The sequence below is a fragment of the Salvelinus fontinalis genome, chromosome 15 (assembly GCF_029448725.1).
Source record: "Salvelinus fontinalis isolate EN_2023a chromosome 15, ASM2944872v1, whole genome shotgun sequence".
Taxonomy (NCBI): Eukaryota; Metazoa; Chordata; class Actinopteri; order Salmoniformes; family Salmonidae; genus Salvelinus; species Salvelinus fontinalis.
The window spans coordinates 40,798,543-40,811,854 of NC_074679.1; the positions used below are offsets into that span (position 1 = coordinate 40,798,543).

At 42.2% G+C, this 13,312-nt stretch overlaps 1 protein-coding gene across 26 annotated transcripts in view; it reads right to left on the reverse strand.

Moving 5' to 3' along the window:
• nrxn3a (neurexin 3a) overlaps window positions 1-13,312 on the reverse strand; it is a 444,245-nt gene that overhangs the window by 69,586 nt on the left and 361,347 nt on the right. For all 26 annotated transcript variants that reach the window (XR_008752966.1, XR_008752968.1, XR_008752965.1 and 23 more), the window contains one exon: window positions 37-126. Coding sequence is in view for 22 of the 26 variants with exons in the window: in XM_055863842.1 (XP_055719817.1) it covers window positions 37-126 (90 nt within the window). In the remaining 4 variants the exon portion in view is untranslated. The remainder of the gene's footprint in view (window positions 1-36; window positions 127-13,312) is intronic.

Consider the following 13,312-nt stretch of genomic DNA (forward strand, 5'->3'; position numbering starts at 1 on the left):
AGAGAATTTAAAAGTTAGAAGTTGTGTTAAGCTTACCTTTCTCTTGTAGCCAGTCCACTACTGGCCGGGCGTATTTCAATGGGAATTTCTTAGTGGCAATTTCAAGGCGTTCATTATCGGTTGTCGCTGTTTTAAAGTTTAAAAAAACATTTAAATCATTTAGAAAACAGTTTGCATTTGGCAGCAGGCATTTTAAACACAATTGAACACATGCTCACTTCAAACTATTGTTGTCATATTCATGCAAGCAGTTAAATAAATGTTGAACACTTTTAGTTGCAGGTTGGAATTGATGTCTTGTTTTATGAGATAGGTGAAGTGTCAACAGTAAAGTGGGTGGAAACAAATAGAGGTCATTTGCTGCTCTGCTGGTTTTCACCAGGCTTTACGAACAGGAGACAGAAGAACCACTATGTTTTTGGCATTTCAATTCATTTAAACATTGGCAAAGATATTTAGAGCCATCATAAAAAAACAGCATTTTTTTTCTCATGGGATGAGGTGTATTCAAGTATCTTAAATAACAGTTAACAAACCCTTCCAATGCACATGCGCCATGCAACCATTTTATACTATTAGGACACAGTTCATGGGCATTACGGTGGACTTAGCAACAGTTTGCGTCTTTTTCTTCAAATCCAACATTAAGGACAGAAAATAGGAGTAAAGCTGTGATACTAGCAATTTTCACTGGACAGCATTTGCTTTTTTCTTCCCCAGAAACCAGTTCACCTCAGTAGTCAAAGAAGGTTTAGTGCGTGTGCATGTGCGTGCGTTGCGCGTGTGCATGCGTGCATTTACACACCATACTGGGAAACAGGGAAAGGCCTTGGGGGCAAATGGAGGTTGAACAGTAGGGGTGGCAAAGGAATAGGGTTGAATATGTTTTAGGATGGGTATGCTGTTGGTGTAGAAACGCCCGCTGTTTCCACACCAGAGTCAAGTCGTGATGGGAGACAAGTAACCCCTATGGGGAGACAAGCTGCCACGGGGTAGGAACCAAAAAAAAAAAAACAAGGTAGGAACCAAATTCCAGGACCCCAAAGAGACAGGGGTACCTTAGGGCCCACCCAAAGTGAGAACCCCTACCACGTATCTTCCCTCCTTTTCTATCCCCTAAAGAGAGACCTCATTTCAGCCTTCTGCAAAGATAGAGAGACAGCAGGTAGCTGTGTGTGTGAGTGTCTGCACGAGTCCACCTGTGTGTCTGTATGTGTGTCTGTATGTGTGTCTGTATGTGTCTTTCATGCTCTTTACACTGCCTGCAGTATGTTTGCTGCTCTACGGGGGCCTTATTTCCAACTGTTGCATAAATGTCACACTCAATGTCTGCACGCGCCATTTCTGAAAAGCCTGCGCAAGTACACAAATATTGAGATGTATAAATTTGTCGTAAAATGTATGCCATTCAAATACATGCTTGCCGCTAGAAACCAGACCTGTCGAAAACTGTGCACGCGTGAATGAGACATTAAAGCTCTGCCTGAAAACTCCTCCATTCACCTAATATGGTGCCAATAACTCCCTTTATTTGCTGTACAATTTGGAACTATTGGCTTTACGCCACGGCATGCAAAAGACAAATTGTTGTTCAATATTTAGTTTATCAATAGATTTTTGGGTATATATATCCTGCCTTGGTACAGACTCTGAGATTAAATATGCAATGATGTCACGCTCCTATAGCAATACTGTAGCCTTCCCATACTGTCGAATATTTGACATAAGCTACCGGTCTATTTACTCTGTTGGCAGAATGTTTTAATCTTTAGCAGTAATTTATGCTGTATCTGGAAAAGGACTGTGTCAGTTTTTGAATGAGAAAACAACGGCAAATTGTCATGGACCTGTCAGCAGAACGTTTGAATTCAACAATGTTTTATAACGACTTTCCCCCAACCTAAACATGACGGACTGTCACTGCCCGCAAATTCTAAAACATTGCAGGGCATGCTACTCAAAAAAAAAAGTTTTGTATCTACTTGACTTTTTTAAATATATTTTTTATAGTACTACTGATATTCATTACTGCATTGTTGGGAAAGAGCAAGCAAAGAAGGCATTTCACTGTTGCGTGTGACAATAAAAACTTGAAACTTGGGCCTCCCGGGTGGCGCAGTGGTCTAGGGGGACTGCATCTCAGTGCTAACTGCGCCACCAGAGTCTCTGGGTTCGCGCCCAGGCTCTGTCGCAGCCGGCCGCGACCGGGAGGTCCGTGGGGCGATGCACAATTGGGCTAGCGTCGTCCGGGTTAGGGAGGGTTTGGCCGGTAGGGATATCCTTGTCTCATCGCGCTCCAGCGACTCCTGTGGCGGGCCGGGCGCAGTGCGCGCTAACCAAGGGGGCCAGGTGCACGGTGTTTCCTCCGACACATTGGTGCGGCTGGCTTCCGGGTTGGAGGCACGCTGTGTTAAAAGCAGTGCGGCTTGGTTGGGTTGTGCTTCGGAGGACGCATGGCTTTCGACCTTCGTCTCTCCCGAGCCCGTACGGGAGTTGTAGCGATGAGACAAGATAGTAATTACTAGCGATTGGATACCACGAAAATTGGGGAGAAAAGGGGATAAAAAATAAAATAAAATAAAAAACTTGAAACTTGATAGATAGGCCTACTTCAATGTAAAAGATCAGCTGTTAAATTTGACTGTATACCGGTATTATAAACCACGCGGCCTACGATATTGCAAAACTTGAAATACATATAGCCTATCTATTCACTAGGCTACTTGGTGCAATTAAATGGCTTCTTCCCTAACATGAACCCATCATGGCCAGAAAAGGTGAGGGATATTCTGCAATGGTTATGAAAATCAAATAGGAAAAATATTCCTATGTCTAATTATAAAACATAGTTTTTAACTCTTCTTGCTCATGGAAAAAGGTTGCAGCCTTGTAAATATGTTATCCTGTTTTCATTTTTTTATGAATAAGCCTTTCGACAAATCCCCCATTTGCCAGCTTGCAATACAATATTTCAACCACTAGCAGATGGGCATACGCATGGTCTGAAGGTTTGCGTGAAAATTGATGCACTCATATTTTGGGATATATTTTGTACTTACGCAAGGTTTATAAATGAGGCCCCAGATATTGTCAAATTGCTTTACAAATGAAAAATATCCTTCCAAGGCACTAAAATAGCATCAGTTCCATAGATGTCACCTTTCATTGGTGTTACTGTCTGAAGACTGACAGCATTTCAAGATATAGAACAAAGAAAAAAAATCTCACAAAAGCTCTGACGAAGGCCTTGAGGCCGATACTTAAAGCTTCTTAAAGAGCAGTGACACTGTCAAGAGCAATGTGCGGGTTTCTTCTTCTTTTCTTCTCGAGATGTAGAACAAAAAGAAAGATGGAGTAAGACATTATGGATTCCTCTATACTTATTGCATGATGCAGTTTATATTTGCATGAGTTACTGTCAAATCAGGAGGCATATCATTTCCATAATGATTCATTCACCCAATCACCCTTGCGATTGCTATGGAAAGCAATCTTATGCCTGGATTGTGGTATGTGTTGTGGGTCTGTGTTGATCTCTCACTCTCTATCAGTCCTGCTCACCACCCCACACTTCCTCTCTCTATTACCACTCGCTTAATTCTATAGGCCTACATCTAAAATTCTCTCTTTCTTCCCCTTACATTTCCTCCCTGAGTGGAACCACTGACAGAATTCATTTGCACAGGGCTCTCTGACTCTCCCAGAGGGCCGTCTCGCTCTCTCCCTCTCCCCTCCCTCAGTCCCTCCCAACTCCATCCCCCCTCCCCTCTCTTCACTCTCCTTGATGCTGACTGCCTTGCCCAATGGAAATAGGAGCCTCCTTCTGGAAGATTTCCCCTCAGTATCTCTAAGAGACAATGGCAGTCCGGGTCCTTTATCTGGCCATCCGCACTGCTCTCATTTAAATCACAGGATTAGACGCCTGGCTCACACTGAAAGGCTTATCTCTCCCCCCCTTCCCTCCATCCCTTCCTCCCTCCATCCCTCCATTCCCCGCGGCCCCCAGCAGAGATTTATAGGGGCGGGAGATTCTGTTTTCGATAGCAGTAATTGTATTTGGCTTGTAGGGTACACAAGTATTTATCCACGACACCATTACCTTAAATCCTCTGCAGATAAAGGTGGCCCAAGGTGTTTCTTATCCAATCACACCACCTCTCTCTATCTTTCGCTCCCTCTCTTTTTCAGTCTCTTTCTCTCTCTCGCTGTTTGAGAAAATGTATGTGTTGTCAGGTTTTCTGAAAGTGACAGAGTTGGGTCCATGTTGTGAACTGCTCTGCAGTGCGTAAGGCAGCATCTAAGTTCTCACATGGACCACCGTATGTCTATCCTCCTCCCCACATACACAGAAGACTTATTGGATCATGGACACGCTTTCCCGATACCGAGAAGAGAGCGGAACGTCCCCGGGCACGGTAGACTCCTCCTTATCATCTCCCAGATGGAGACATAGGCCGACATACCTATCAATCAACCTGATCACTCCTGATAGGAGGTCAATTCTCCGTACTTATCAAGTTCTGAGACGCCGGCTTGATGCCTTTTGCCAGTCAAAGGGGAGGAGCTGGCCTCAGAGGCAGGCTATAGCGTTCCGCTCCCTCGTCTCCATTGTGTGTCGAGCCAGTTGCAGAAAGCTAGAGGGAAAATAAACCTGCCACGGAGTGGCTGTCACAGGGTGGCTCAGACGAAACGCAGCCTCATTCATATGAAACAGGGGGCCTGTGCAAATGAAAGCAATCATCCTCAAACACGCCGTGTGTCTTTTGAATGCAGCTCCTGATAAGCTAGGAGGAGGTGCTGCTTTTTCAAGGCAATTTGCTGCAGAGTATTTCTTCTCTTTCTCTTTTCTCCATTCCTCTCTTCTGCACAACAAGCGTGACTCTGGTAATCGATTCCTATCTCTCTAGCTATTAGGGTTGGGAAATATCCAGATTTCCATACCTTCATACTGTTCCTGTACCATCCCGGGGTATAAGGTATTACCCGCAGTGCACACAAGGGGGAACTATTTCTTTCCAAGAGTAATGTTTTTTAAATAATAATAATTATGGTAACAAATGCAAACAAAGTACTAGTGAATTCCCATTGTGGATGCTAGCTAAATTATAACAAGCCTAAGCGAACATAAACTAAGGACAGACACCCCAGCTCCTCAGCAGGGATCTTGATCCATGAGGTGATTGATCGTCTCTGCTGTAACCAAGCAGCTTGATCTTCCAAGCTAGCCACTTAAGTAGCAAGGTAGCTGAGCTGGAGTAAATTTGTGGCACATTTTAGATAGTTAAACTTATATTTAGCTGGAAAACAGTAGTACATTTTAAGTGTAACTTGATCACCTTTATTGAGCTGTACAACAGCGGATCATCACATCACGAAAGCTTCCATTTGCTAGGTGTGCTCTTTGTAAACAAACATGCCATGTGGCTGGCTAGATCAGCTGCTTAAGGGAACAGCATCATAATGAAAAAAGAATACAACAGACGAAATTAAGAACGCAATCTGCTTTATCGATTAACCTAGTGCACAAGTTGACTGTAGGTGTTTATTTAAAAATAACAATTATTGATGGTTTTGAAAATCATACCGTGGGCATTTTAAAATACCCCGGTATATGTTATATACGATATACCGCCCAAGCCTACTAGCTATACCTCACAGACAAGAAAACTCAAGGGCAATGAACCCCTGTTTGGAGTAATTTAGTACTACCTGAACAGAATGAGTGGTTCTGAATAGAATACTGAAAAACTCTAAAGGGAGAGAAGGAAGGAACATTGTTAAGGTTTCCTATTAAAGTTAGTAATTGGGGGGAAAAATATTTAACTTTTATTTAACTAGGCAAGTCAGTTCAGAACAAATTCTTATTTACAATGACGGCCTACACCGGCCAAACCTGGACGACGCTGGGCCAATTGTACGTCGCCCTATGGGACTCCCAATCACGGCCGGTTGTGATACAGCCTGGATGTGACCTGATCAGGACAACTGACACTGGCTACATGACAGTCTTTTGCTGTAATATAGTCCTGAAAAACCTTGCTTATCTCTGCACCCTAAAATTTATGAACAGACTTTTCTTCTCCGTAATCTCTATTCCTACAAATTGCTGTCATCGCTTTGACATGATAAAGTGTCATAATTAAGTGCTCAAAATTCTTCCTTGGAAGCTGTCCGTCTGCACCCTCCTTTCCCACCGACTACCCCGCCGGCATCTTAGCATGCAGACCATGGCTGAGCTGAAAAAGTGTTTCTCTAAGCTAGTTCCTGTGGGATTACAACACATCATATCTGCATGGCTGGCTCCCATAAGTGAGATGGAACTCTGTAGGGGGAACGCAAACCAGGTAGAGTTTGGCATACCTCAACATAGCCGTCGTGGCCCCTTACTTTTCCAAATATTTTTACTAATGACCTACAACTAGCCTTGAGTAAAGCCTGTGTTTCTATGTATGCTGATGGCTCCACATTATACAGGCCAGCTACCACAGCAAGTGAAATCACTGCAACACTACATCACAAGTAGATGCAGTCAGTTTTAGAACAGGTGGCTAATAATAAGCTCATCCTAAATATATCAAAACTAAAAACATTGTATTTGTGACAAATTCTTCACTGAACCCTAAACCTCATTAAATCTTGAAATTAATAATGAGGCGATTGAGGAGGCTAAACTGCTTGGAGTAACCATAGATTGCAAACAGACATGGTCAAAACATACTGATGCAACGGTAGCTAAAATGGGGAGAGGTCTGTCCGTGATAAAGCGCTGCTCTGCTTTCTTGACATCACAATCAACAAAACAAATCCTACAGGCCTTAGTTTTATCACACCTGGACTACTGCCCAGTTATATGGTAAAATGCCAAAAAGAAGGACGAAGGCAAATTACAGTTTGCCCAGAACAGAGCAGCACATCTGGCCCTTAAATGTACACAGATGGCCAATATCAATGACATGCATGTCAATCTCTCTTGGCTCAAAGTAGAGGAGAGATTGACTGCAACACTACTTGTCTTTGTGAGAGGTATTGATGTTTTGAAAGCATCAAACTGTCTGTTCAAACAGCTAACACACTGCTCAGACACTCATACATACCCCACAAGACATACCACCAGGGGTCTCTTCACAGTCCCCAAGTCCAGAACAGACTCTGGGAAACGCACAGTACTACATAGAGCCTTGACTACATGGAACTCTTCCACATCAAGTAACTCAAACGAGCAATAAAATCTGATTTAAAAAAACATAAAACAACACAAAGCGGACTGTGAAGAGACACACACACATATGCACACATACTCTAACGCCATTAGGGTTGAGTGCCTTGCTCAAGGGCACATTGGCAGATTTTTCGCCTAGTCGGCTTGGGGATTTGGGGTTTCTTTTGTTTAACATTCAGAATAAAAACACTGTGAAAACACTACGGACACAACAACAAAACAGTGGTCTATCTAAGCCCCATAATTAACTACAATTAAATCAGTAGTGTGACCGCAAAAGTACAATATCAAAAACCAACTGAACAGCCAAAACAGAGTAAATCATAAGCTCACACCAAGGTAAACCTAGCATCTTTCTAGAACGTCCAAAGACTCTCTGTGTTCACAATGACGACAACCTTTACCCTGTCAAATGTTCATGTCATAACATGCATTCTCAAAATTGAATGTGCATGTGTATATGTGCGAGATGAGCCTGTCTGTGTCTTTTCCATCATGAGCAGTCAGCAGTTCCAGAGAGATTGTTCACCACACGCCGTCCCTGCAGCTCCCCGACACCACCAAAATGATCCAGTGATTTGACTGCCACACGCGGGGACACGGGCCAGCGTAACCCGGGTAACAGGACAGAACAGCCCAATGGCGGAGGTAATTGACGACCATTTTCCCCCGCTGTCGCTGGCTATTACTGACACTGAGACCTGGAGGGGAGGCTGAGGCAGACATAGGGACATCACCATGCATCATACAGCCTGGATGGCAATGGCCTCACAAAGGCTATCTGATGTTCTTACAGAATTATACCACACAATATACAGTGAGCTCTAAAAGTATTGGGACAGTGACACATTATTTGTTGTTTTGGCTCAGTACTCCAGCACTTCAGATAATACGATGACTATGGGGTTAAATTGGAGACTGTCAGCTTTAATTTGAGGGTATTTTCATCCCTATCGGGTGAACCGTTTCGAAATTACAACACTTTTTGTACATACAGTAGTCCCACCATTTTAGGGGACCAAAAGTATTGGGACAAATTCACTTATACGTGTATGAAAGTAGTAAAACGTTTAGTATTTGGTCCCATATTCATAGCACGAAATAACTGCATCATGCTTGTGACTCTACAAAGTTGTTGGATGCATTTTCTGCTTGTTTTGGTTGTGTTTTAGATTATTTTATGTTGAATACAAATGAATGGTAAATAATGTATTGTGTCATTTTGCAGTCACTTTCACAGTTAGTAACAATATAATATGTTTCTAAACACTTCTACATGAATGTGGATGATACCAGGATAATCCTGAATAATGATGAGTGAGAAAGTGACAGATGCACAAATACTCCCCCACCAAAAATGCTAACCACCCCTGTTATTGTAATGGTGAGAGGCTAGCATCTCTTGGGGGTATGATTTAAAATGCTAACCTCCCCTGTTATTGTAATGGTGAGAGGTTAGCATCTCTTGGGGGTATGATTTAAAATGCTAACCTCCCATGTTATTGTAATGGTGAGAGGTTAGCATCTCTTGGGGGTATGATTTAAAATGCTAACCTCCCCTGTTATTGTAATGGTGAGAGGTTAGCATCTCTTGGGGGTATGATTTAAAATGCTAACCTCCCCTGTTATTGTAATGGTGAGAGGTTAGCATCTCTTGGGGGTATGATTTCAACTGATAACCTCCCCTGTTATTGTAATGGTGAGAGGCTAGCATGTCTTGGGAGTAAGATATTTGTGCTTCTGTAACTGTCTCACTCATCATTATTCACGATTCATTCAGGATTATCCATAATCAAACATTAATGTAGAAGTGTTTAGAAACATATTCTATTCTAATTTTACAATAAAAGTGAATACAAAATGACACAATATATTATTTACCATTCATTTCTATTGGACACAAAATAATAATGAAAACAAACAGCAAATGCATCCATTTGTAAAGTCAAAAGCTTGATGTAGTCATTGCGTGCTATGAATATGGGACCAAATACTTAAAGATGCACAATGCAGAAATCGCTCCGCCACTTTCTCGTTGCTAAAATTCTAATAGTTTGCCTAATTTCAGTTTATGTGACAAAACAAGCAAGTATAGTGTGGAGAATCATTGTACCATCTAAACCGTTGTGAAATATATTCTTCAAAACCACATTTATTTATTTCTTCAGTGAAAGAAGCAGACGTGAAACTTAAGACCTGGAAGCATAGACATAGTGCACTTAGAACAGATCAGGTCGCCCAAAAAGTGACAAATTGCAGCTTTAACTTTTTACTACTTTAATATACATATAAGTGAATTTGTCCCAATACTTTCGGTCCCCCAAAACGGGTGGAAAATGTACAAAAAGGGCTGTAATTTCTAAACGGTTCACTTGATATGGATGAAAATACCCTCAAAATCCCTGTCCCAATACCTTTGGAGCTCACGGGCATACTGCACTTTTATGCTACTACTAAAATATACTGTTGGCAAAATATACAGTCTTGGTGTTAAAATGTAAACTTTCCATGGATTTCCTGCAATAAGACACTATTCCTAATCACCTTAAACATCTGTGAGTGTTGTCTATGGCTGTTTGTTCTGTCCTTCACCCTCCTCTCCAGCTCTCTTTTTCTCTCCTCCTCAATCATTTCTCCCCAGATACCAAGTAACTCATTTGTGCATTCGCCTGTCTCCTCCTCCATTGTCCATCTCGCCATCTCCTCTCTTGTCTCTTAAATACAGTCTTTACTTTCATAGCTTCCTTTTCTTTGCCATCGCAGGTGAAAAAGACGACCTGATCACACACCTGTTCTTTTCTCTTGCAACAGCTTGACTTATATATACATGCACTCACACATGCACTCACACCTTCATCTTTCCCGGAGTCAGCTGATCGGGTCTCTGTGAGTTACCCTAACCTCCTCTTGCTGTGATATTCAAATCACATGGCACCTGGGTTTATCACAGGTAAGGTGTCCATTGCATTGTGGTGCTCATTCTCACGCCAACTGCCGTGGTTCTAGACTTCAGCAAGAGATGAGTGCAAATGCTCAGCTGACGGCAAAGTAGTCAAAGCACGGTGTTACACACACACACACACACACACACACACACACACACACACACACACACACACACACACACACACACACACACACACACACACACACACACACACACACACACACACACACACACACACACACACACACCTTTAATGTTGCCACTTCATTACTTGACCTTACTTTTAAAAATGTGAGCATCATAGAACAGGTTAATGCTTTCCTGCCAATCAATTACTTTTGAGATTGTGCACAAAGTTACTGGAAGCAGGGAAGAGGAAGAAAGCGAGAGAGAGAGAGAGAGAGAGAGAGAGAGAGAGAGAGAGAGAGAGAGAGAGAGAGAGAGAGAGAGAGAGAGGGAGAGAGAAGGAGAAAGGGAGAAATTACTTTTTAAAAGGGACTATGAGAGTAAGGGTGAGTGGTCAGGTACAGTACAGGCAGTTTGGTCTCAATCAGAATCTTGGCAGTGTTCCAGAATACTCCTGGAAAAGCGCTTGTCATCTGAGAATGGCTCCCGGCCCAAACAGTAATGAAGGTTGTGAGCTCTCGCGTCCCCTCGTTTATGGGTATGTAGGTGTTTCCAGGACAGGTGACCCTTTACCTTCCATTTGAGGCCACGGACATGGTGGAGAGAGACAAGTCTTTCAAAGATAGCCATAGAGAAAACTAATGCACAGTTGAAGTCAGAAGTTTACATACAATTTAGCCAAATACATTTAAACTCAGTTTTTCACAATGTCTGACATTTACTCCTAGTAAAATTCCCTGTCTTAGGTCAGTTAGGATGCCACTTTATTTTAAGAATGTGAAATGTCAGAATAATAGCAGAGAAAATAATTTATTTCAGCTTTTATTTATTTCATCACATTCCGAGTGGGTCAGAAGTTTACATACACTCAATTAGTATTTGGTAGGATTGCCTTTAAATTGTTTAACTTTGGTCAAACGTTTTGGGTAGCCTTCCATAAGCTTCCCACAATAAATTGGGTTCATTTTGTCCCGTTCCTTCTGACAGAGTTGGTGTAACTGAGTCAGGTTTGTAGGCCTCCTTGCTCGCACACGCTTTTTCAGTTCTGTCCCCACATTTTCTATAGGATTGAGGTCATGGCTTTGTGATGGCCACTCCATTACCTTGACTTTATTGTCCTTAAGCCATTTTGCCACAACTTTGGAAGTATGCTTGGGGTCATTGTCCATTTGGAAGACCCATTGGCGACCAAACTTTAACTTCCTGACTGATGTCTTGAGATGTTGCTTCAATATATCCACAGAATTTTCTTTCTTCATGATGCCATCTATTTTGTGAAGTGCACCAGTCCCTCCTGCAGCAAAGCACCCCAACAACATGATGCTGCCACCCTCGTGCTTCACGGTTGGGATGGTGTCTTCGGCTTGCAAGGCTCCCCCTTTTGCCTCCAAACATAACGATGGTCCTTATGGCCAAACAGTTCTACTTTTGTTTCATCAGACCAGAGGACATTTCTCCAAAAAGTACGATCTTTGTGCCGTAGTCTGGCTTTTTTATGGCGGTTTTGGAGCAGTGGCTCCTTTCTTGCTGAGAAGCCTTTCAGGTTAGGTTATGGATATAGATACTTTTGTACCTGTGTCCTACAGCATCTTCACAAGGTCCTTTGCTGTTGTTCTGGGATTGATTTGCACTTTCCTAGTTAGCATTGGCTCGCAAAACTACCTCTAACTTCCTTCACACTGGACACAGAGACGTGAAAATGGTATCCACAGGTTCATCTGACTCTGGTGAGTATCAGATGATAACATTTCCATGTCTCTGTGTCCAGTGTGAAGGAACTTAGAGGTAGTTTTGCGAGCCAATGCTAACTAGGACCTCTGCCAAAATCCCGAAGTATCCCTTTAACAATCAATCAATCTATCAAATGTATTATTAAAATCCTTCTTACATCAGCTGATGTCACGAAGTGCTGTACAGAAGTGCTGAATCCCGAAGTATCCCTTTAACTATGAGATCATTTAGAACATTAAGTAATTAAGTGAGGATATTAACAAAAATCTCAAGACCCGGGGTCCTTTAAGACATTGTAAACCACTAGCATTCAGGGTCGGGTACACTCAAATCCTGTACCAATCTACTAGAAGCAGCTTGCTAAATAATGAAATATTGGTGTGTAAAAGTTATCACCACACATTTTTCTATCGGAGCATAACTTAATTCCCTATACTTTCTAAAGCCTGAAGCCTCTTGTGAAGGAAGTAATATGTGCCCTTCCCTCCCCTGGTAAGAGACTGATAGGTTAGCTATAATAGCTAGGCAATCACAGATTTGGCAAAGAGCTGCCAAGGAGCCATTAAGGATTAATACCTCCAAGCATTAAGAAAATAAAAAGCACAGATGTTTGGTGCCATTACCGCAGAACACCTTGGTCCATTTCCCCGTCTTTAGATTTAATAAGCTTTATAGTCCCCAAGGCGGCACATGGAAAAGTCTCACTTTACAGTTTGCCACTGTAGATTGGCTGTAAATGGCTGTTTATGTTAGCACGGCATAAAATGTCTATACTAAAAACACCAGGACAAACAAAGACGAGACATCCTTTGAGAAAAACAGTGACAATAAGCTCTAAACTGTATGGATGAGGTTTGAGGCTTGAGGCTGGGGATGTCCTAAAATGGTTCCCGTATATAGGCCTATGTGAGGTAAGGATTGTCAACCAGATAGATATCTCACAGGACACATTTTAAGATATAGCATAATTATAGTTTTACACATTTAACCCTTTTCCTAACATTTATGATAACCTTAAACATCTGTGAGACCCATAAAACCAACTAGTTTCTTACACAACTGTCAACTCGTCCCATATCCTAGATCCTTTCAAACTGCAAATGAACTCAGGGAACCCAGATCCTCGGCAGTACCACAGCTAACTCTTTACACTTTTGTAAATTACATTGAACAGACACTTTATCCAGAGAGCGATGTAAAAAGTCTTCACTACCCTAAGCCATGTAGCAGTGTCAGCCCATCCAGTGTCACTCCATCCATATTTCATGGCTGTCTATTACTTGACGAAG